This window comes from Euprymna scolopes, chromosome 9 (assembly GCF_053919585.1).
Source record: "Euprymna scolopes isolate OS-2025 chromosome 9, ASM5391958v1, whole genome shotgun sequence".
In the NCBI taxonomy this organism is placed as follows: domain Eukaryota; kingdom Metazoa; phylum Mollusca; class Cephalopoda; order Sepiida; family Sepiolidae; genus Euprymna; species Euprymna scolopes.
The window spans coordinates 96,628,709-96,653,639 of record NC_136490.1 but is presented as its reverse complement, the minus strand read 5'-3'; the positions used below and the strand labels follow the sequence as shown (position 1 = coordinate 96,653,639).

The window sequence follows — 24,931 nt, the reverse complement described above, 5'->3', positions numbered from 1 at the left end:
TAAAAATAAAAATGACAGTACATTAAAAAATTATGCTAAAACCAGACCAAAACTCAAACAAAACCAACCTGCCTTCTCCTTTGAGGCTTGCATTTACAAACATCCGTGGACTTAGAACTAATTTAAATGATGTTGAAGCATTTCTCCTAACAAACATCCCGAATATCTTAGAACTAAGTGAAACTAACCTACACTCCTCCATCCCCTCTAACTACTTTAACATGCCTGGATATCTCCCACTCTGCCATAAGGACTCTGACAGACATGCATGGATTTGAAACACCCTCCCCTTGACCAGAGAAACTAAACTAGAATTGGACGATCAAGCCTTTATGTGCTTTAGACATAACATGCAACATAACATTAGCAACTTTTATTTTCTCTACCGCTCTCCCTCGACCTAGGACTGTACCCCAATAAACAAAGTCTCTGACAGCATAGATACAGCACTTTTCCTCGACACTAGCGCACAAGTACATGTGTTTGGTGACTTCAATGTCCACCACAGCAACTGGCTTGGATTTTCTACTCACACAGACGCAGCTGGTACCACAACACATAACTTCTCTATATCTCATTCCCTATCACAGATGGTTACGTTTCCAACCCCTTTCCCAGACCAGCAAGAACAACATGCATCACTTCTAGATCTGTTTCTGACCACAGTTCCCAATGACTGTGTAACGAATGCCCACAGCCCTCTTGGGAACGCCGATTATGCAGTGGTAATGGTTGAAATCGCCCTAAACTCGAGAGCAAAACTGAAGAGCCACTGCTTAAAACAACGAAATATTATAAAAAGACTGACTGGGAAGCCATCAAGGACCTTATTGGGGACGCTCCATGGCAAAATATCTTTTCACTTCCTGCTGAACATTGCGCAAATGAGACCACTGAATGGTTCAAAGCGGCAATCGAAGCATATATTCTCATGCGCAAATTCTATAGCAAACCCCACTCTCCCCAATGGTTCCCTTCTACTTGTGCAGCTGCCATAGCGCAAAGGCAGCATGCGTACCACAGATTTAACTGACATAAGTCCAGTTCAAACAGACAGAAGTATATAGAAGATAGAAGTAATGTTAAGAAAGAAAGCGTCAGCTAAAAGATGATTTACGGAAACCACTAAAAAACGCATTGAAGCAAAAAAACTAGGAACTCGTGACTTCTAGAAAATCTACAACAGTGTAGTAAATAATAGGCAATCAATAATTCCCCCACTATCCAACAATCATGAGGTTGTTTGCTTTGCAACTGAGAAGGTTAACATGTTTGCCAGTCGGTTTGTCTCCAACTCCACACTAGACTCTGCTGACCACCCCCTCTATGACTTTCCTTTGCAGATAGACGCCACACTAGACGATCTGAAAATCACCCCCTCCTCAGGTGCATGCTATCATAAGAAAGCTTGACACTGCAAAAGCATGTGGACCTGATCTCATCCCAGCTGAACTATTAAAAAAGTGCGCCGCTGAAGTAACTCCAATTCTCTCCAAACTTTGCAACAAATGCCTTAATGAATCTTGCTTTTCTGCCTGCTGGAAAACTGCTTCTGTAGTGCCAGTTTTCAAGAATTCTGGCGAAAGAACTGACCCAGTAAATTATCACTCCATTAGCCTCCTCCCACTTTTCGCCAAAATATTTGAGACCATAATTAACCAAGCTCTAAATATTTGAGACCATAATTAACCAAGCTCTAGTCCATCACCTTCTGACTGACCAACAATATGGATTTAGGCAAGCCCGTTTCACAGCAGACATCCTAACTGTAATTTCAGAACGTATATACCATTCACTGGACAAAGCGGGGAGGGTAGAGCGGTAGCTCTAGATATATCTAAGGCTTTTGACAGGGCCTGGCATGAGGGTCTTCTCAAGAAAATCAGATCATACAGCATCACTGGAAGAATACATAACATAATTAAATCCTTCTTAGATAAGAGAAAAATCCAGGTTGTCGTTGATGGTCGTACATCTAAACAATATGATATAAATGTGGGAGTGCCTCAAGGGTCTATCCTAGGACCTCTGTTATTCCTAATATTCATAAATGACCTCCCTGACAAAATTGTCTGTGAGATTGGTATGTATGCTGACAACACCACACTCTATAACAGACATGACAGGAAAACAAATGAACACATATCTAAAAACATGGCAGAAACACTAGAGGAAGACCTCCGATCCGTAAGTGGAATGGGGACAAAAATGGATGGTCACCTTCAATGCTGTCAAAACTAAACTTGTTTCCTTCAATAATTACAAGAAACCTTCCCTACATAGCAATGGCCAATGACTCTATATCTGAAAGTACATCTTTTAAACTCTTCGGCCTAGCGTTCACAGGAAACATGGTTTGGAACAATTACATTGAAAACATTGCCAGGACCGTTGCGAAGAAGGTGGGTTCTCTTTTCCATGCTAGAAAGCTACTAATACCTGAAAGTATCCTATACCTCTATAAGGCCACCATTCGCCCATGTATGGAGTATTGTTGTCATATTTTGGCTGGTGCATCTGCAACTTGTCTCTCGCTCTTAAACAAGGTTCAAAAGAGAGTCGCCAATCTGATAGGTCCTGAACTGTCAGCTAAACTTCAGTCTCTGTCACATCGACGAAATGTAGCATCCTCTGCCTGTTCTACAAGTACTTTAATGGTGAATGCTCTGACGAACTCCAAGCACTTGTGCTCCCTCAACGTAAATACCCCCAACAAACTCGACAAGCAGCTAAGTCCCACCCCTTCACAGTAGAGATCCCTAGATGCAAGAGAGACTTCTACTCCAGTAGTTTCTTCCCCAGAACAGCTAGACTTTGGAATTCCCTTCCGGGTCCCTGCTTCCCCGACTGTACTGACATGCAGAGGCTCAAGTGTTACGTGAAGTGACATCTTGCTGCCCAACTTCCTACACAGTACGCCTGATGCTTATCTCTCTGATAGTAGCCCCCTGCAACAAAGTGACAATGTGCCTTGTTAGGGGTGAAAATGCAATTAAAAAAAAATTTTTTTAATTGTATTAAGCATATTGTATTAACAATATTGTATTAATAATATTGTATTAATAATATTGTATTAATAGTATTATATTAATAATATTGCATTAATAATATTGTATTAATAATATTGATGGAAATAAAGTAACAAGCAAAGAACAAGCAAAATAAGACAGATGCTTCTTATGCAGTATTTTGATTCAGTTATGAAACTTTGTCGAGAATAGCATTTATTAAATTGATTTGAATTAAATATACAAAAGCATTATTCAAATAATGGTATCATAACACTACAATGCATCTCATACATAATTAAAATTATGCATGAAATGTATAAAAACAATAATATAATTCTTACAACAGAGACAGGCATTGTACAATAACTTGTAATGGTTGCAACGAGCTATATATTAGTGCAATTTATTAGCATAACACAGACATAAAACTTGACAAAACTATTAATGCATTGGCCTCACACATGTTAACATTAAACCATGACTTTAATTCAGAAAAAGATCCGATAATCTAACTTGAATATAAAACTAAACTAAGACGACTCATTAAATTTAGCTTCATATCCAATTTACAAAAACATGTTGAGCAAAGACCGGAATCCTATCAGGTACATCTATAGCTAAAAATGCCATAAGCGAATAAAATCTAAACTTTGATTTTGGATAAAAATTTAGTGCTCCAATTGCACACTCCACTGACTTTTATCCAGCGTTTACTTCCTAAACCTCCCACTTCCCCATCTTCACATTTATTACTTTCCACTCCTCTTAACTATAACTTTTTCTATTCGTTGTCTTTTTGTTTTCTCTTTTCTTTGTTCCTTTCTCTCCTTTTTGCCTCCATCCACCATCAACATTCCTCATCACTTTCGATTGTTTATAAGCAAACCCCTTCCTCTACATACTACCTAATCTCTCATCAATATTTTTCACACACGCAACATTCTACCTTCTACCAACATTACTTCTCTCTACCAGGTTCCTTTATTTTACACTCTCGTCCCATGGTTTTGCCTACCGTCCACCATTTCTTCCAAATCTTTGTATGCTTAACTAGATTCGACAAAATTTCATAACTGAAACGAAATATCGAATGAAAAGAAACATGATTCTGTGGTAATTTATTATCTTTTTAGCTCTTCCTAAACATTCTATCCGATATTTGTTCCTTTAAGCACATTTTCCCATACACGCACAGACGCACATACACCGTTTTGTATATATTTATAATTAATACTCAGTGTTTCAAGGTTTAAGCTCAATAGATGTATAAATAAGCAATAGAAAGTTAGATTCCAATAAACATGTCTTTATTCACCTCATAAAAGAATCCAGATACTTGACAAACGATTTTATCGACGCATGGAAACCATTTTATAGAGTTATGTATCCTGGATTTTCTGTAAGTGCAACTCTTTAGAATGAAAGTTCCAAAACTTGCATCGGTAAATAAAATCCGAAATAATAACACCAAAATTTTTAAACCATTTATATAAGAAGTGTAACATGATATATTCTGTTCACTCGACTGTCGCCATAGTTAATACTAACAAAGCTAGCGAAAGATACCTTTATTTTATTTAAATATTCAGATTGTAAAACGCCCTAAAGACAACAAAAGAATTGGAAAAAAAATACTAAAAAAGAAGTAAAATAAGATATAATTTAATTAATTGATTAAAAATAGAAATAGATAAGAAGATAGAAGTGAAAATAAATAAATAAATAAATACGGAACATTAAGTTATTAGTAATTCTATGTGAAAATATGATTACGTTTTAAAATGCAATTTAATTAAAAGTTAAACAAGAAAAGCAACTCTTATATTTTTATTAAGAGTTACTTCCCTTGATTAGCTTTCAAATGTTGTGTATTTCTTTTCCATTCTAATTTTAATTTCCATTCTAATTCATTAATGTTATATTAAATATTTCAGTAAAAGAATGTAACATTTTAAAATTTCCACTTAATTATAAGAGAAAATCTAACAAAAACTAAAGGGTATGCTAAATATTTATTAATTTTTAACCAAACTATGTATTATTCTATTTTGGGTATTAGTATTATTATAACAATTACGTATTTATTTGTACTGCATTATAACGAGAAGTATTAGTATTCTGTAATATTTGTATAGGATCACGAGAATGATTAGTGCTTTATTGCAAATAACACAAATTTATTTTTAAGATATTTGAGTTGAATTTACCTTTACTTATAGTCATGGTCATATGATATAATTTGGTGTGGGTATTTTGTTAAAATGTTTTTGATTACTGATAGGGGGGGGGGCTATGACTCCAATGATTTCGACGATCCTTTTTATAACCAAGGTTATGAGAATCAGCCAATCAGACGCTTCGAACGTTATTATAAAAAGTATCGAATTTTGGATTCAGGTCAATTCGCTGTCAACCTGTCTCGAAACGACTGAATCGTGACTACATTGATTCTTCGCCGCCATCTTTGTTACTAAGAATTACCCAACACTACATTGATTCTTTGCCGCCATCTTTGTTACTAAGAATTACTCAACACATAGCTGCATTGATTCTTCGCCGATTTGATTTACTGCCGCCATCTTTGTTCAACATAATGTCTCAAAACTTTACAAATGTTTTATTTACATTACTTTCTGAGGCATTCTTAACTTGATTATTATATCCCCGATTTTACTTATGATTAATATTGCTCTTTTGGAAAGGTAAATAAAGTACATGATTATGAGAATATAATTGCTATTGTTTACATTAGTATTAACGTTGGCGTCTCACAAGGTTCCATCCTAGGCCCAACTCTCTTCTTGATCTTCATCAATGATCTCCTAAATCACATTCTTAGATCATTCATAGACATTTATGCAGACAGTACCACAGTTTATGGCAACACTTCAAAGGCCAGCAATGACCAAGATCTTTCTGATTCTCTCTCTCCTGATCTTGAGAATGTGGTGCAATGGACAAAAAGGTGGCTGGTTAATTTTAATGCATTGAAAACCAAGGTTCTCTCCTTTCATCATAATCGCTCTGACCCCATCACGCCCCAATTGCAATGAATGGCTCTTTTCTTGGGGAAGCTCCATGTCTTGACAAGCTTCTGGGACTGACCTTCACTCTTGATCTAAAATGGAACACATACATCAAATCTGTTGCCAAGATTGCTGGAAAAATGGTTGGATCACGCTACCATTCCAGAAGATATCTCAATGCCGATGCAATCCTCTGTCTGTTTAAGAGCTAGTTACACCCTAAAATAGAGTATTGTTGCTACATCTGGGCAGGAGCTTTTCGGCACGCCCAATCCAGCCTTGATAGGCTTCAAAATGGCTTAAAAATCTAGTAGGTAATGCCCTTTTCTCTTTCCTACAACCTTTTTCTCACAAAAGAGACGTTGCAAGCCTGTCTCTGTTCTCTCACTATTTTCAGTTATATTCATGGCAAGTGCTCGACTGAACTCCAATCTATGGTTTCCCCTAGTCAAACTTTCACAAAAACACGACTAGCTACAACTACTATATACGATTTCCCCCACTCGCTATCTTTGCATCTAAATGCAGATTTCATGAACAAAGCCTCTTTGTCAGAACTGCCTGTCTGTGGAACATGGTTCCGCTGGCCTGCTTCCCAGTTGAATACAGCACAGTAGTCTTTAAATCCATTGCAAGCAAGTTTTTGTTGAGCTGTCTCCATAAATAATCAAGTTCTACCCAATTTACACCATTAACGCTTACTAAACTACTACCTTACATTCACTGACTCTTAGCCTTCGGACCTTGATAAGCGGTGACACACAAGTAAATTTTATATAAACAACAGAAGTTCTAATAATCATGTCATTATAATTTATCTTTCAAACACACACACCCACACACACACACCCACGCACACACACACACACACACACACACACACACACACATACACACACACACACACACAAACACACACACACACACACACACACACACACACACACACACACACACACAAACACACACACACACACACACACACACACACACACACACACACACACACACACACACACATAGAGAGAGTCTAAGTCTAAAGAAGCTTTGAGTAACAAAAGAAAAATGTTTAAGATAAAATAAAGAGTTTAAATTCCCGGAACACAAAACAAACAAAAAAAGAACACTAAGTTTAACCTACCACAAACTTAGCAACTGCATAAGCTGAAATCTAAAAAGTTTACAATTATAAAAGAGAATTCAACTATATCAGGATGAAAAAAAGAAAACCTTAACTTAATTTGTTAAATAGAAAATGGGATTATCAGCTGCTTACTATGTAGCTGTTTCGGAGATTTAAAAACAGGACAGTTGTAAAATACATGGCTGTCCAGTGGAAACAATACTACTTCTCCAATACCAAAATGTAGATACAGTACAGTAACTATTTATACTAATATATAAAAGAATGAAATATTAATAACATATATAAGTAAATTTAATAATTCAAGATTGCTGTAAATTTAGAATTGAGCCTGGACTTTATCTTCCAGCAAGACAAGGATCCAAAGCACAAAGCTAACATAACTATGAAATGGTTTAAGGATAATGGGATTAGTGTCTAGCCAGTCACCAGACCTAAATCCCATCGAAAATCTGTGAAAAATTTCGAAGTTAAGAGTGCGTGCAAGAGATCCAGCGAATATCTAGGAATTGAAGAAAGTTTGCAAAGAAGAATGGCTGAAACAACCAGCAAGTGCTTGTAAGAAACTAGTAGGCCGTTATGGAAAGCGTTTGGAGGCTGTAATGCAGAACAGAGGATAAGCAACTAAATATTAGTAACTGTGTTAAATGCATTTTGCATATGGGTAATTTGATTTTTTTGTTCGTAAATATTTGTCAACTAAGTATGTCTTCATTTGCCTTTTATTTTTAGATAGATAGATTGTGTAAATTTCATTCAAATTAATTTGATAGTTTTGGAGGAATACGAAAAAAACTAATGTACCAAATACTTTTGCTATCCACTCTCTCTCTCTCTCTCTCTCTCTCTCTCTCTCTATATATATATATATATATATATATATATATATATATATATATATATATATATATGTATGTATATCTGCTTCACTTTTTGTTATCAAGTAAGATCTTTGATTTACTTGCAGTTTCATCAAATACTTTTGCAAGCAAAATCCGATCCCGCATTTTGCTAAATCCTACCCTCTGATAAGAAGGAAAGTATTTCTTCGAAACTCCGTGGATTAAGGATTATCCACTTTTTTAGTGTTTCCTTTTCAAATTAAATATGTTTTAACTCTTTTTCAAAGTGTTTTCTAACATGTTTTTTTTTTTAACTATTTGCTCTCATATATATATATATAGTTGGAAAAATCAGAATATTTGACAGTATTGGAATCGGTATTGGAATCGGAAAAATTTGTACCGATTTTCCGATGCAAAAACGGTTCTTTTGTCTTGTTATATGATTTTGTTTAAAGCAAAATCTTCTATTTCTGGTAATAATGATAAAATAATAAATATTTATTGATTTTAAACCACCAATGAAGTTAAAGTCGATAGATCATCCCCAACAAGTATATTTTTACGTTTAGGAAAATATCTACACATTTAACATGAGTGTTTTTACGGTAATCAGAGAAAAATACAGCTATATAGTTAAATATTTAGAGATTTATAAAGAATCGGAATTGGTAATTTAGTACGGAATCAGTAATTGTATCGGAATTGGGAAACATATTGGAATCGTCCAATCACTAATATATATATATATATATATATATATATATATATATATATATATATATATATATATATATATATATATATATGTAAAATAAAAATTACAATTGAATTTAACAAAATGATCCAATATGGTAAAAGTAAAGTAAATTATAAATATTAAAGAATTAATATTTATAAAATTATCTCAGCCAGATGTAAAAGCTCAATAAAACCAAATAGGAAATAGGGCTTATAATTAAGATTAAGGACTATCCATTTATCTAGTGTTTCCTTTTCAGATTAAATATGTTTTTAACTCATTTCAAAGTGTTTTTAATATATTTTATTAACTGTTTGCTCTTATATATATATATATATATATATATATATATATATATATATATATATATATAGTAGAAATGGTAATTAATAAAAACTGAAGAAAGTGCTCAATACTGTTGTAGAGCAAATATGCGTTTTATTTTTTATTACCGTATCTTTCTGTTAAGTTACATAATTGTTTCAGCTACCCGGCCGTTTTTTTTTTGGCCGTCTGTAGCTTCCTCAGACTTTTACAGAAACCTGTAATATAAAAATCTGAGGAAGCTACAGACGGCCAAAAAAAAACGACTGAAACAATAATGTAACTTAACAGAAAGCTACGGTAATAAAAAATAAAACGTATATATATATATATATATAAAAGTACATTCAAAAATAGAAAACACCGTATAAAAATAACACTAGCGAATAAATACTGGGAACTCAAAGAAAGCGGACATTCGCCGGTAGTCGAATGGAAAATATTAACGCAAGCTACCACGTGCAGACATTAAGACGACCCATGTAAATTATGCCTCCATGAAAAATTTGCTATCCTGTACTTTAAAGAACCCCCAAAACTATTAAACTGTAGACGAGAAATAGCAAACAACTGTGTTCACAAAATAAAACTTACTCTAGGATAGCGATACAAAATAGCTTTAAAACTAAAACAATAGAAAACAAACAAATAAATAAATTAAATAAACATGAATATACATAAACGATCACACATATATGTATATATATATATATATATATATATATATATATATATATATATATATATACGTTTTCCTCCCTTTTTATGTATAAATATACATATGTGTATACACATACATGCACACATACATACATATATATATATATATATATATATATATATATATATATGTATGTGTGCATGTATATGCATACACATATGTATATTTATACATAAAAAAGGAGGAAAACGTCTACTTTAAACCACTAACTTAGTTCTAAAACAGATCCTTTGTTCGATAAAATGCATGCCCATTGGCTGATAGGAAGGGGCGCGGTGGAGACTAGAAAGCTGATTGGCTAACTAAAATCCTCAACATATATAAAAACAAGAAACAACCACAGAATTCGCGCATAAGCCTGACGAATCCTATAGTAGATGAAACACAGAATATTCAGGGTAGCTTAATCGCCATATATATTTTATAAATTACTAACTAGCTCTACCTACGTATTGAGCACTTTTGAAGTAAATACTTAAAATTTACGCATAAATCTATACTTTCGTATATTAATTTTATGTAAGTAAATGAAGTAGTTATATATATATATATATATATATATATATATATATATATATATATATAATGTTTATAGCTTAATCAAGTTTTACTGATTATATGAATAAATTGTATTATTATTTTTATTGTTTACGTGTTGATAAATTTTTTATGATTTTATTTTCTAGAAAGAAAAAGAACTTGAAAAACTACTTGGAACAATTATCCACTGCACGGTCGAACTACATTTGAAGCTGCAGACGATGTTTTTAGTGACACCACAACGGTCGCATTACATTTTTACTGTGAATGGAATGAAATCAATTTTTAAGTGAGTCATCCTACATTTTGATGGAGATGCATCGTCTCACCTTTCACTGTTATATGATTTTTAGTTTGAGAAATAAATTAATAATTTTTGGAAGAAAACTAGTCATGACACAGTATTAGCATGAAGGGCAATATACTCAACCAACACTGTAATATATAAAACTTATATAATTTATATAAGCTTTTGTAAAATTTACGATCAAACACTTATATTTTTTCAAGTAATTTCCTTACACACACACACACACACACACACACACACACACACACACACACACACACGCGCACACGCACACACACGCACACACACACACACATATATATATATATATATATATATATATATATATATATATATATATAATATAAAGCTGAACGTGTGTGTGTGTGTGTGGTCACGAATAGGCTCCTATATGGTTGACTATTTTAAATAACTGATTACATATAATGATAGAAGATGTATCGAGGATCAGGAATGGGTATGTTTGATCTGGCCGAACAGTGGCTCATTAAAATTGTGGGGTCTGCGTTCGTGCCTGGCCCCCAAAGTATGGAAATAAAAAATGAAAAAAAAAAAACGTTTGCAAAGGTTTTTGATATATATGTACATAAGAATACTTTGATAAGTATGTTTCAACTTAAATATGGATGGTATAATAAAATTGTGGGGTCTGGGTTCGCGCCTGTACTCCAGGAAATATGGCACAAACTTTAACAAAGACTTTTCATATCTATTTGCGTAAGTATACTTTGATAATTATGTTTCAGTTTGAAGAAATATGGTATAATAAAATTATTGAGTGTTCGTTCGCACCTGACCTCCATAGAATGTAAATATGTCACAAAGTTTAACAAGGTTTTTTAAAAGGGGTGAGGGTCCACAATAAAACCTTAACTTTAATCTTAATTCACGTTAGCTTTTATTTATTTTTTTTGAGTTGAATCATATTGTGTCGAATAAATTCACCTCATAAATTCACGTTCTTATTAAAGTGAAAGCCAAAAAAAAAAGTCGGAACTTTAGAAAATTCTCGACACAAATTTTGCATAACTCTGTTTTTTTCCTTCTCCACTTGCACGTGACACTCTTTTGAAAATAGATAAATAGATAAATAATAAAAAAATAAGAACATTACTTGTTATCGTGTCAAAAGAAGGAAAAAATCGTGCTCACGTGATTACGTGTCTTTTTAAAAACATTTACATAACCTTTTTATTTTATTTATATATCTGTTTAAGCTTTTTTGTCAGTGTACTAGAAGGAATTCAGTTGATTACAACCCTTTCTGTGTGTTCTTTACATTACAATAGTACAACCCTGAATCCGACAGCGCAATACTACACCGTTCAATACTGTAAAACTGAAACGAAGCTGTTCTGCACTATTTTCTTCTTATTCATATTTATATCGATTCTTTGCTTTAAAAAACCTAAAGTAATTACGTGTTTACTTTTTTAATATCCCATTTCGGATTATTTTACTAAAGTAAGTAAGGCTTCATTATTTTTCAAAACTGTTTTTGTTTCTTTGTTTTTCGATCTTTCGTCGATATTATTTAGCAAGAGTGTTTAGCAGAAAAGCCCACAAACGACTACCCCGAAAAAATAAAGATACAAGAAATAAATGTTACCATAGTCAATAAAAGTTCAGTTCATGTTTTTTTGTTGTTTTGATATAGTTTTTAATGCTCTTTACTTGAAATAATTTCAGCGAATCGAAATTAAAACGAAATTTGAGGCGATAACTACTTAAATGAATTTTTATATAAACTACACATGTCATAATCGAATATTCCTCAAGCACAAAATAACGGAAAACATTAAAATATGTTTATAAATATTCCTTACGTTGACGGAACTCTCTTAAATTGTCAACACAGAATGTTCAGGTGCCCCTCCTTCAAATTGAAAACGGTGCTCTCCATTTCAAAGTCGCTGCTATTTTGAGTTTTTTATAAACCGGTTCGTGAATTAAAAAAAAAAAATACAAACCAATGAACTTTTCTACCATAAAAGTAACTTTTATTGACTATGGTAAAATTTATTTCTTGTATATTTATAGTATATATATAACATTTTCTCTTTGTAAGGAAACATCATTTTGTTGGTCACTCTTGCCTACGAATGGAAACAAAGTTGATATAAAAAATATATTTTCGCGAAAATTATTTTTACTTTCATCATATTTTGCTTAGGGTAAAGTTTTTGACTATCAAAACCTATCTCTTTACAACTCCCTCCTTTTCATAACCTATCATACTTTCATCAATCACAGTCCATTTTCTGTAGGCTGTTTTTGAACTCAGTCAACGACGGGTACTTCTGCTAGTATATATATATATATATATATATATATATATATATATATATATATATATATATATAGAGAGAGAGAGAGAGAGAGAGAGAGAGAGAGAGAGAGAGCGAGAGAGATAGATAAATATTTATGCATAATATTTCTTATAGCTTTTTCTTCTAATTTAAAGTTAGGTTGCATTTGATTGCCGTTGAATCTATTAATGGAATTCAGGTTCTCTTTGATATTAGTATTTATGATAGTATTTTTTAAGTTCTACATCATAGATTTTATGTGTTGGTCTTCGGATTGTGAAATCTGTTATTGATAAGTACGTGTTTAATATTCCTTTTTTTTAGTTTGAGGAGTAGTTATTTTTTAGACAAAGAGATTAGTTTAGCATAATTACGAAGAAATTTTAACTATAGCTATTTTGTAACAGTGAGAACCAAATTTTTTCAAAGTGCATTTCTCTTAGATGCAAGGTCACAGAGTGGCACGAGGGGAAGATCAAATGATTGTAATTTTGTGGATCGTTGTTTTAAATATATAAAAGCCGGTAAAAATTGGAGTTTGGGAAGTGTAAGTCCACTTGAAGTGCTCTCATACGCATGCGCAAATATATGGTTAAGCGTTAAAGTCTGTTCATTTTTAACTATTTCTTATCTATCCGATGGTAGCTCAAACAGTAATGACTAAGGATGGAGCGCTAATTATTTTAGTTTCAATTCTAGCTGATGGCACCCAAGTCATTTTTTTTTCCTTTTTACTCTTGAGATCAGTACTATGTATTGGGTACAATATAATAATCAATAGAGAATTGGCTCTATAATATTAAATATGAAATCTGTATAAATGAAAATATATTTAAGCATATTTTATAACCGGGCAACGCCGGACGCTCTACTATATATATATATATATATATATATATATATATATAGCAAAAATGGTAATTAGTAAAAACCTGAAGAAAGTGCTCAATGCTATTGCAGAGCAAACATATTTTTTTTTACTTTATTACCGTTTTATCTATTTTGTTACACATGTTTCTGTTACCGAATCGTATCAACGATCCAGCAACTTCGTCAGACTTGAACAGAAGTCTCTCTCTCTCTCTCTCTCTCTCTCTCTCTCTCTCTCTCTCTCTCTATATATATATATATATATATATATATATATATATATATATATATATATATATATATATATATATTGTTGTTGATTTTTTTTTATAAAACTATATTGAGGTTAGCGTCTTCACCTTGAAGATCGGATGTTTTTTTTTTAGAAATTGCCCATTTTTTATTTTGGATGTAAACAAATAATATTTTGTATTTATTTATTTATTTATTTTCAAAACAATAATCTACATACATGCATGTTTCGGGGCCCTACCCCTCTTCAGCGTAGTTTGATTGTTATTAAGACTTGAACTAAAATACTACCATGAATACTAATTCAAATATATATATATATATATATATATATATATATATATATATATATATATATATATATATATATACTCTTCAGAAACTTGTGCTTATCCATTCGACCAGACAGTGACGATGAAGAGTTGCTCCAACTTTGGCAACATGAATGTTCTTGGGAATTTCAACAGAAAATGATCAACGAAGTTGATCTGCACAGATACCAAGTAGCATTTAAAGCTGCTGTAAAGAAAGTATTTACAAATAAAGTTCATGTGAGTATCTTTCAATTGCTATGTTTCTTTTGGGGACTATTTATATAAAAACATATACTTGAGTTTATCCTATACGAATATCAGAAGAATATCCGTCCCAGGACGATTAAAACTAATTCTGTGAACAGAACAGTTTTGTACTATTTTATTTTATTCATATCGAAATTAGAATCAAGATATATTATTACAAAACGATAAGTGTCATTCAAAACTTGATGAAAAATTAACTACATGATTTTGAGACTAGAAAATGCCTCAAAATTTAAGACTTAAGTTTAAGGAGATTTATGAAAAAATTGAAATTCAGGAAATCTGCCTTAATCGAAGTTAATACAAATCCGAAATATTTGAATTTTCAAATGGGAGATTGTACCGATATTATACCCCACCCACTATCCAAAAAATCTGTTTTAAATATTCTAAAATCACTGAAATATATGGAATATTTATTGATCTACGTCTCATACCTTGTGTTGATATTTCACAAAACTTGGAGTAATCTGAATTTTCATGAAGGGCTTCTATCCTTTTTTTACATTCTTCTACAAGAAACTAAACAAACTATAACCTACATTATGATCTGTTATGCCTAGCAGTTACATTCCAAAATTCATAATGATCGGTTAATTAGTTTAGGAGTGAATCCTGTACATATAAATATATAAGCATATAGACATATATAAATCTATAAAGATAAAGAGTAGGAAGTTTTACAGGATTTTCCATAATCAATAAATCTAAACATACTTGATGTTATAGATTGGCTACCTTGCTGAAAACCGAGATGATGTATTTAGCAACATTGTGGAAACTGAGAGTGGACGGGTTATAGCTAGCACTCAGTCCTATCGTAGCAGCCTACCAGAGCAACCAGGTGGACCAGACACTGACCATTATCGTCCAGTCAGGGATCGGCACTCACTTCGACAGCTACTGAATAAAAGTATTGACGAGTACAATAAAAACAATCCTGTATTAAAGATTCCTTTGTATAAAGTAAGTAAACTTTACTGAACTACATGTGTGTGTGTGTGTGTGTGTGTGCGTGTGTGTGTGTGTGTGCGTGTGTGTGTGTGCGCGTGTGTGTGTGTGCGTGCGCGAGCGCGTGTGTGCGTGTGTGTGTGCGCGCGCGCGCGTGTGTGCGTGTGTGTGTGCCTGTGTATGTGCGTGTGTACGTGTGTGTATGTATGTGCGCGTGCGCGTGTGTGTATGTGTGTGCGTGCGTGCGCGCGTGTGTGTGTGCGTGCGTGCGTGCGTGTGTGTGTGTGCGCGTGCGCGCACGCGCGCGCGTGTATGTGTCTAAGAGGGAGCACTGATGGTATAATGCATACCAATATAGATCATGAATTTTCTAAGTGAAATTCAAATCCAATCTGATCAGTTTGCAATTGAGAAATTTATATACATTTTTCTCTATTTATGGGTAAAATAGCATGTTTTGTTCAATGAATTGTTTGCAATGTATATTGTATTTCGACATTAATGAACAAAAAAGGGTTGATACGCCTTAAAAAAACAAAAACAAACAAAAAAACGGGAAAGGTAGGAGGTCTAATAGTTATTAATGCAGATTATAGAACACTTTAAAATCCAGACATATATGGTATATGCACTTATACATTGATGCCACCAAGAAAGAAACCGTTCTCCGGGTGCTATTGATTATATCGGATGATTGATGAGAGATGCCCCAAACAAATGTAGGCTGTTTATTGGTGATATGTCCCACGACAGAGGTATATATCGTTGAACTAGTTGATTAGGTCTACAGTTTCAAGTAATAATCTGCCAAATTGCTATACTGAACAAGTGTCACAGTCTAAGCTGGTGTTCCTAGCATAAGGCTTGCATACCTTTCAAGATCTCTACTAGATGGCTCTACCAGCCTGTACTTATGACTTAACCAGCCAATCAAAATTTTGTGGGAGACCTGGATGTACTCATATTTTTTACATTACCTTCCCCTGAGCTAAATTTTCCATTGAAATTTAGCTTTAATATTTTCTCTTTTTAGAATCTCAACATTTCCTAATCACATTTTTCTCAGGATTTTCTTCCTTGCCGTGGTGACGTTTGACACTGGTACCACTAGCCTCAAGTTTGGAGATACCTACATTGGAGAATGCTAACTTATAGGGGCAAGAATTTCAAACGCGTCATATAAGGAATCTCTTCGGTATTTTCTGTGACTTCTGTAGTGTACCTAGTCTCAATTGATTTCAATGTTTTTGCACAGAAATCTGTTTCCTTTTATGTTATATATTACCTGTCTAATTCTTTTGGTTACTACTCCTTCTGAAAACGTTCTTTTGGTTCGTAAGTGTTTGAAAAAACTTTGTCACCTAGCTTATTGACTATAGTCATATGTTTTTCTTTTATTGATGGTTTCTTTGCTGGATAGGCAACAGCCTGTCAAACATAGTGTATTTTTCTTGCAAACATTAACTCTGCTGGCAATAAGTGAAGTATATTCTGTTTTAGCATGGTTCTGTAAATTGCCAAAGTTTCTTTCATTTGTGTCCATGCCTTGATTCTTCTTCTGACGTCAGTTAAAAGTGTCCACAGGTGTTTCTGCCTGTCCATTCGATCTTAGATAGTCTACTAGCGTTTCACGTGATCAGTGGGCAATGATTTGCAGAATTTGTTAAATTCTCTTCCGGTAATCTGGGTTCCATTATCACTGGCTACAGTTATTGAGAGTCCAAAACGACTAAAAATTTCATTAAGTGCATTTATTATATTTGTTGCAGTTGGATGTCTGCACTCAACAATTTCTGTCCACTGAGTGAAACTACCTACACTGATCAAGTAATATGACCCATTTCTGGGTTTCATTGTTGATATGAAATCGAGTTCATGAGTCATCGGTCTTTGGCCATGGATGAATATCTATCGCTGGATCCCTTGCTTTCAGTTAGCATATTCTGCACTATTTCACATTTTCTATGTATTGAAAAGAGTGAAACACTATTTTTAGTTTTCTTGTTCAACCAGACTTGCTTTTTTTTGAAGACGGAAATTAAATTTAACTGCTACCAGAATTTAAGCTTAGCTACACCAAGAAATAGTGAGTGTAACTCCTCATTCTTTCTATAAAAATATTCAAAAGCAACTCTTAAAGATTAAGGAATTGAAGCTCCTTTTAGTTAAGTAAATAAAAATGCTAACAGGATTATTTGGATTATTTGGGCTACTATCCTCATCTTGGTTGTTATTTTCACAAAGTTTTGGCCGATGTAACCTTCAACTTTCTTTAGGTGCATCTTTTCAGACATAAGAATCTTCATGTAAATCTTGGGAACCTATATTGATTTTCGAGTTGAACTTTTATTGTATCCATGGGGTAGATTGTTCTCATTCCATCAGTTATGAAAATGTAGAAGTGTTAAGTAATTATGGTAATTCATAGTTATCCCCACTTGTACTAAGGATTGAACAAAATAAAGACAGAATTGATTGTGATCAATGTCCTTATCCGTTGTGCCATGAGCACCTGTGTGCGATTCTAGTACAGGGTGACCAAAAAAAAAAAAAAAAAACGGACCCCAATTCTAATTAGGCCCCGTTTCTTAGTGTTTTGTCCGAATGAAATGAAACTTTGGTCATAACTAGTTTATTATATTCAAAACATCACATCAAAACACTAGGGTCTTTGGCCTTTTTTTTTTCTCCATTCTACAGCATATGTTCTAGATGGCCTCCATTTAGCTTTTGTTTTTTTTGGGGTCACCCTGTATTAGTGTGGAAGCTTGAAACCTATCTTATTTAAATGTGTAGTATCATTACATGAATACATATTCCAGTTTTAAGGTAAAACCCTGGTCATCTTCAAAGAAAAATGATATACCAGTCTTCCTCCAAAGTATATCTTCATCGAATAAGATAAGTTGGTGTAAAGAGAATATATAACATACTATTCACTGGGCGTGTATAGATGTTGATTCTGGATACATTAGAAATATCTCACAAAAGCTTAGAAGCACAATAAAACAGCACACCCCACTAAATACAACAGGATAACATAAGCTGCTTCCTGTTCTCTGTTTTTCTCAGATATTGATCAACTCTTAATAAATAATCTACATGTAAATATCCAGGCCGTATGTACTGAAAATTCATTTTGACAAAGTGGTGTACCTGGCAATGACATGCAAGAAACAATATAACATGATCAATTGTCAAGACATAAAATAATTGTGACGATGTTGTCGCATGGGCATTTAAGGTGATCACATTGTTATATAATATACATCCAAAATTGATATTGGAGGAGATTGGTTGGCGATTTTGGCTTGAGAAGAATTAACCATGGAATTCCCATGCACGCATCTTCCTCCTAACAGCATCCCTGACTGCCATTGACAATCAAGTAATATATATTTATATTGGTCCCCCGATTTATTGGAGAGGAACCTATGTTTTCAGTGGCGTCCGTGCTTCCGTGCTTCCATGCGTCTGTGCTTCCGTGCGTCCGTGCTTCCATGCGTCTGTGTCCGTTAGTCCACACACACACACACACACACATATATATGCATATTTGTTCAAGGGTAAAAATGTTCACAGGAAAAAAACATTTAATTTGACGAGGTTGTTGATAGTGCTCAATACAAAGAGCAAGATATTATTATATTCAATTAAAATGAACAAAATTACCATTAGTCGCAACAATAAATCTGCTGTTTCAGTCTAAAAAGATTTTATCAGATTAAAGGTCAGTCCTGGACTATCTCGACTAAGACCAGAGTGCCTTGACTAAGATCATAGGCTGTTTATGTCGCCTGGTGAAGTCTTTTTAAACTGAAACAGTAGATTTATTGTCGCGACTAATGATAATTGAATAAAATAATATATATATAAATATACATATGTATATATATAAATATTTATATGCATATATATATAGAGAGACACACACATATATATATATATATATTGTTCACATAATTTTAGAATGTCATACTTGTAAAGAAATCTTTATTTTATTTTATTTAATAGTCAATCATGAAGATTGTGTGCTATTATGCTCGGATGCTCTCCGCAAACAAACCCTTTAGACATTACACGGTTGTTACGGAAGGATCACCAGGATCATTTTCTGCGCTGGTGCAACTCTCTGCTTTCCTCGGTGGTTACACTCTTTTTCAATTACGGAAGACAATTCCCAACCAATCGAAAGATGAACAAATCTCATTCTTCAAAACCCAATTAATTGGTTTGTTTATGAAGGCCGGACTGAAGGTAAGGATTTCAACACATGTTGCACAGCTCAAATGATTTTGTCTTGACAAAATATTGCACATTAAAAGTATTTCTATTTTTGTCATAATTGTACATGTGTAAAAGAAAAATATACACATGTGAATTGTATGTTGTATTCACGTGTATTTCTTGTGATATATAAAAATCGTTTTCATATATATCAGAAGGAATACACGTTTCTATTATCGTTTTTAAGACTGAAGAAGGTTGAAGGACAATGCTGAAAATTTTAACATATTTTTGTTTAATTGCTATTTATACTATGTACAACTTACTTCTTAGGACTACTCAAGTATTAAGCATGTTGAAATAAACAGTGAAAATCTAAACATAAAATATTATATCTCCTCACAAATGTTATGCAGATATATGAAATAATATAATGAATTTAGTACATGCTTAGCACAGAATCACGTTTTTATGCAACATCTCAATATTACAGAGGCTTATTTTAAAGTCGTAAATTACTAGCCGTTAAAAACTGAACAGCAAAGACACAGTTGTAAGAAAATCTATTTTGGTGAAACTCAACATCCCTTAAAGAAAAGAATATATGTACAAAAATATGAAACCAGAAAGAACATATTTTTTCCTAGAATTAAAATAGTCTAAATCTTATTTTTTTCACAAAATTATACTGCACTACATTCATAAAAATGTTATACAATAGAAATTAGGTGTCTTTGATATTTTCTTATTAAGAAAATATGAAAGACACCTAATTTCTATTGTCTAACATTATTTGTCTAAATATTTGCCATGATTTTTCAGTTATCAGTTTTATCACTTTACAATTCTTGCCAAATTTGCATTTATCATAACATAACTAAAAGGCCACCCGACATTGCCCGGTTGTAAGATATGCTTAAATATAATATTTTAGTGTATGCAGATTTCGTATTTATTATTATAGAGTCAATTCTCTAATCATGATTATACTGTACTTAATATATAGTAGTGCCCTCCACAGCTTAACCTTGTCATAAAATACGCTTATATATGTAGTATTATTCATGTAGATTTCGTACGTATTATTATAAAGTCAATACTCCATTGCTTATTATATTGTACCCAATATATAGTAGTGATTTGAAAAGTTTACATCACAAGAAAATATTAAAAGATTAAAAACACCGGCTAATGATGATATAATGAATCAAGTCAAAAATACTCACGACAAAGGAAGAAACTAACGAGACTATATATATATATATATATATATATATATATATATATATATATATATATATATATATATATATATATATATATATATCAATTTGAAATACTAAATGGACTGATCAGAAAATTCTTTAATAACTTTGAGATTAGAAACTCGACTGTTGACGAAGCAGTCCACCTTATTATCCTTGTGAAAGTTATATTTATAGTTTATGTAACGATATATTTATGTAATTAATTCCTGTTTCAGTTATAAAATGATTTTGAGTTTAAAGCCAGATTATTTTACTCGCTTCACTAACAACGAAGACGTTTGCTCTTCACATTACCGGCAGTATTCCTTTTCCCCCCTTCTTTATTCACCAGCAACAAAGGACACGTGAACAAAGTTGTCTCCAAAAGCAAAAGTTTCTCAAGCCAAAAAATTTGTCTCCATTTCGGACTCCCAACAATTCTTATATTTTCATAATCATCCTCACCTCATATTTAAATGGTTCTAAGTTCACGTGCTAATGTTTCCATACAGCAAGCACATGCTAAACATGGCTGCTTACTTCTGTCTCTCCGCACTGTTAATACACCTTCTTACGAATTAAGAGAAATTATAATACTATATATATTTTACATTTGCATTTTCAACTGTCAAAATTGCTCAATACTTTTCTGAGAAGCTAATAAAATATAGAAAATCAGATTAATTCTCTAAACAAATCCAGCTTAACAGATTAATTAAACAAATTATTTAGATAATAGGCAGCTTCCATGAAAGTTCTCAGTGCTATGGCAACAACCTCTGATGTTGTGGAATTGAGAATTTTATGAATTCCACAGTTGATGTGTCTATTAAACTACTGTTATCTCGTATTCTTTACTTTGGAAGATTTGGTAATATTATGTATGTTTACTTATTGAATGTTATGTAACCATGTCTATCTGTTTGACAACCTTTTCAGGACGAGAAAATCCTTCTACAGATCAACGAGGACGATGTTGTTAGTGATGATGCCCTCGTTCTTCTGCTAGAGTTTATCTGTCATGGACAGTTTACCAACCTGATCAGTTCTGAACAACAGACCAACATCGTTAACACAATTAGAGGAGACGTCCATCATGCAGGTCTGGCATCTTCTCTTCAACATCCCTGGCAATACTTTCTTCAGTGAGTTCAAAAATATTTTCCTTTTCTAAGATTTATTTTTCATTAATTGAATCACACCTTTAACTGATGAGACGATCTCTAAAGTGGTCTCTCACATCCTTGAACGGTGATGAAACAAATAATATTAGGTAATTATGACTGAAACTTAGTACATTAGTCAGGTATAGACTTACATTTATTGTACTGAATATGATTGGATTGTAGAAAAGATTGTGGTTAATAATTCTATGATTGGTATTTTGAGGTCACCTTATACAACAAACATATTTGCTTATAATTTTACGGATGTTGCCAAGCTCAGTTTATTTACAAAGTTTTTCTTCTGACACGCATGTAAAATAAGAGACCCTCTTGTGTTTAATTACCACCGCTAACGAGGTAATGTTTTGGGTCAAGCTTGGTTTTATACAGTTGAGCATTCACATTAGTTGACTAATTGTCACAAATTTGGTCAAAATATTGATCATGGACTAACTTAAAACAGATTTAATTTTGTGATATCAAGGTCAGAAGTAAATATCAAGATTATGGAAAAGGTGAAAGTTAAACTTTAGGGGAATTTATTTTGTTCATTGCAGAATCTCACTACTTGGTCCATATTATAGCTCATGAAGACCACCATGGCTTTTACCTTTGACAAGTTCGATCATAGTCGAAATTTAGAGAGAATTTTAACTTTTGATTTTTCCAAACTTGATGCAAAGATCTGATGCTCTTTAATGATAGTAGTTACTATGCAAGTTTTTAGCCTAATCAGATAAATAGCATTTATCAAAGTTTTCATGGGATATCTTCAGGAATACTTAATATATTACAAATAAGTAAAGCCAGATAAGATTTAAGCACATCCTTACATTGTCAGTTTCATGACTAATATATATTCATGTTTTCAATGTGAACAGATATGGTAGAAAGGAAAAAAAAATAATGAAAACAAAAACGAAAAACGCACATCTACACATGCAGCAATATCTACAACTGTGAGAAAATCTATTTTAGCGAGATTCAACATTCTCTAAAGAAAAGAATGTATGCACAAAAATATGCGACCAGAAAGAACATATTTTTCTAGTGGATAAAATTACACTTTTATACTGGGATTTTTTAATTGGGCTTTCAAAATTAAACAATCTGAAAATGTTGATATGCTGTAAAGCAGTCAAATCAAATAATAAATATTCTAAATCTTATTTTTTTTTACAAAATTATACTGCACTACATTTGTAAAAATGTTAGGCAATAGAAAGTTATAGTGCACTACATTTGTAAAAATGTTAGGCAATATAAACTAGGACTAATTTATATTTAGACTATGATATTTTCATAATATGCCATGATTTTTCAGGCGTCAACACTTTACAGTTCTTGTCAAATTTACATTTATCATAATACTAAACTAAAACTAAAAGGCCACCCGACATTGCTCAGATACACTTAAATATAATATTTTGGTGTATGCAGATTTCGTATTTATTATTATAGAGTCAATTCTCAATTGATGATTATATTGTCTCTTGTATATTGTAGTGCCCTTTACCCTCCTGGAATGAACCGGTTGTAAAATACATTTAAATATATATGGGAGTATAAGAAGACTATAGCAATGTAGGGAACTGGCTGTTGTATTGACGTGTCACATGAACAAAAATGGACAAACGAAAGAAGGTCTTATATGTTTTGTTATTTTATTTAACTTCGTATATCCATTTATTTTTCAAGATAATCACACTTAAATATATTTCAATTCATGTGGATTTTGTAATTATTATTAAAGAGCCAATACGCCATTGATTATTATATTGTACCCAATATATAGTAGTGATTTCGAAAGTTTAAAATAAAAACATATGACTTGGGTACCATAAGCTAGAACCAAAACCAAAACATATGGCATTCCAGCCTTAGTTGTTAAGTTTGCAAAGTTTGCTAGAAATAATGTCATGGCAATTAATTTGTTACGGGAATGAAGTCAGAGTTTTAATATAATAATAATAATAATAATAATAATAATAATAATAATAATAATAATAGCTAGCGGGTTCTGTGGAAATTCCACAGTGGAGTCTTTCATATGTAATATATTGATGTTGGCATTTTTGTGAATGTTCAGCATAAATGGAGACACCCTGATATTATTGGAGTTCTTTTGTTAAAACTGCAAAAGTATATATCTTAGATAGCAGGGACGCCCGGCATCGCCTGGTCGCAATATATGCTTAAATATGATATTTTAATTCATGCAGATTTCGTATATATTACTATAAGAGTCAATTTTCGATCCATTCTTATATATTATAAACCTGTGATTTCAAAAATAAAAAATATATCCATATGGCTTGAGTGCATCAGCTTGAATCGAAACCGAAACCAAAACTTATGAAGAAAAAAAGAATGTATGCATATATAACTTGAGTTCTTTCAGCTCTAACCGAAACCTAAACCAAAACTGATGTAGAATTATTGGTAAAATTATTTATTACAAGAAATGGAAAGGCATAACAATTAAACGACAGACACTCGGAAGAAAAAAAATAAATGTGATACAGAAAATAACACACACGCTATCGTATGAATATATAGATTAAAATATGGTACTCATGCAGAGAGTGATCCAAATATAACTCACCGCATGCGCACGCCCGGCTTTCCTCAGAACATGACGTCAACAGCCGGAGTAAGCCGAGCATCG

General features: G+C 32.6%; 1 protein-coding gene across 1 annotated transcript in view; it reads left to right on the top strand.

Annotated features, from left to right (window-relative positions):
* The window catches only part of LOC145284632 (dynein beta chain, ciliary-like), a 309,431-nt gene that overhangs the window by 78,355 nt on the left and 206,145 nt on the right, over window positions 1–24,931 (top strand). Inside the window, exons 21-25 of the mRNA XM_080133537.1 lie at window positions 10,497–10,639; window positions 14,471–14,642; window positions 15,402–15,638; window positions 19,638–19,880; window positions 22,037–22,242. Of these exons, the coding sequence (XP_079989663.1) occupies window positions 10,497–10,639; window positions 14,471–14,642; window positions 15,402–15,638; window positions 19,638–19,880; window positions 22,037–22,242 (1,001 nt within the window). The remainder of the gene's footprint in view (window positions 1–10,496; window positions 10,640–14,470; window positions 14,643–15,401; window positions 15,639–19,637; window positions 19,881–22,036; window positions 22,243–24,931) is intronic.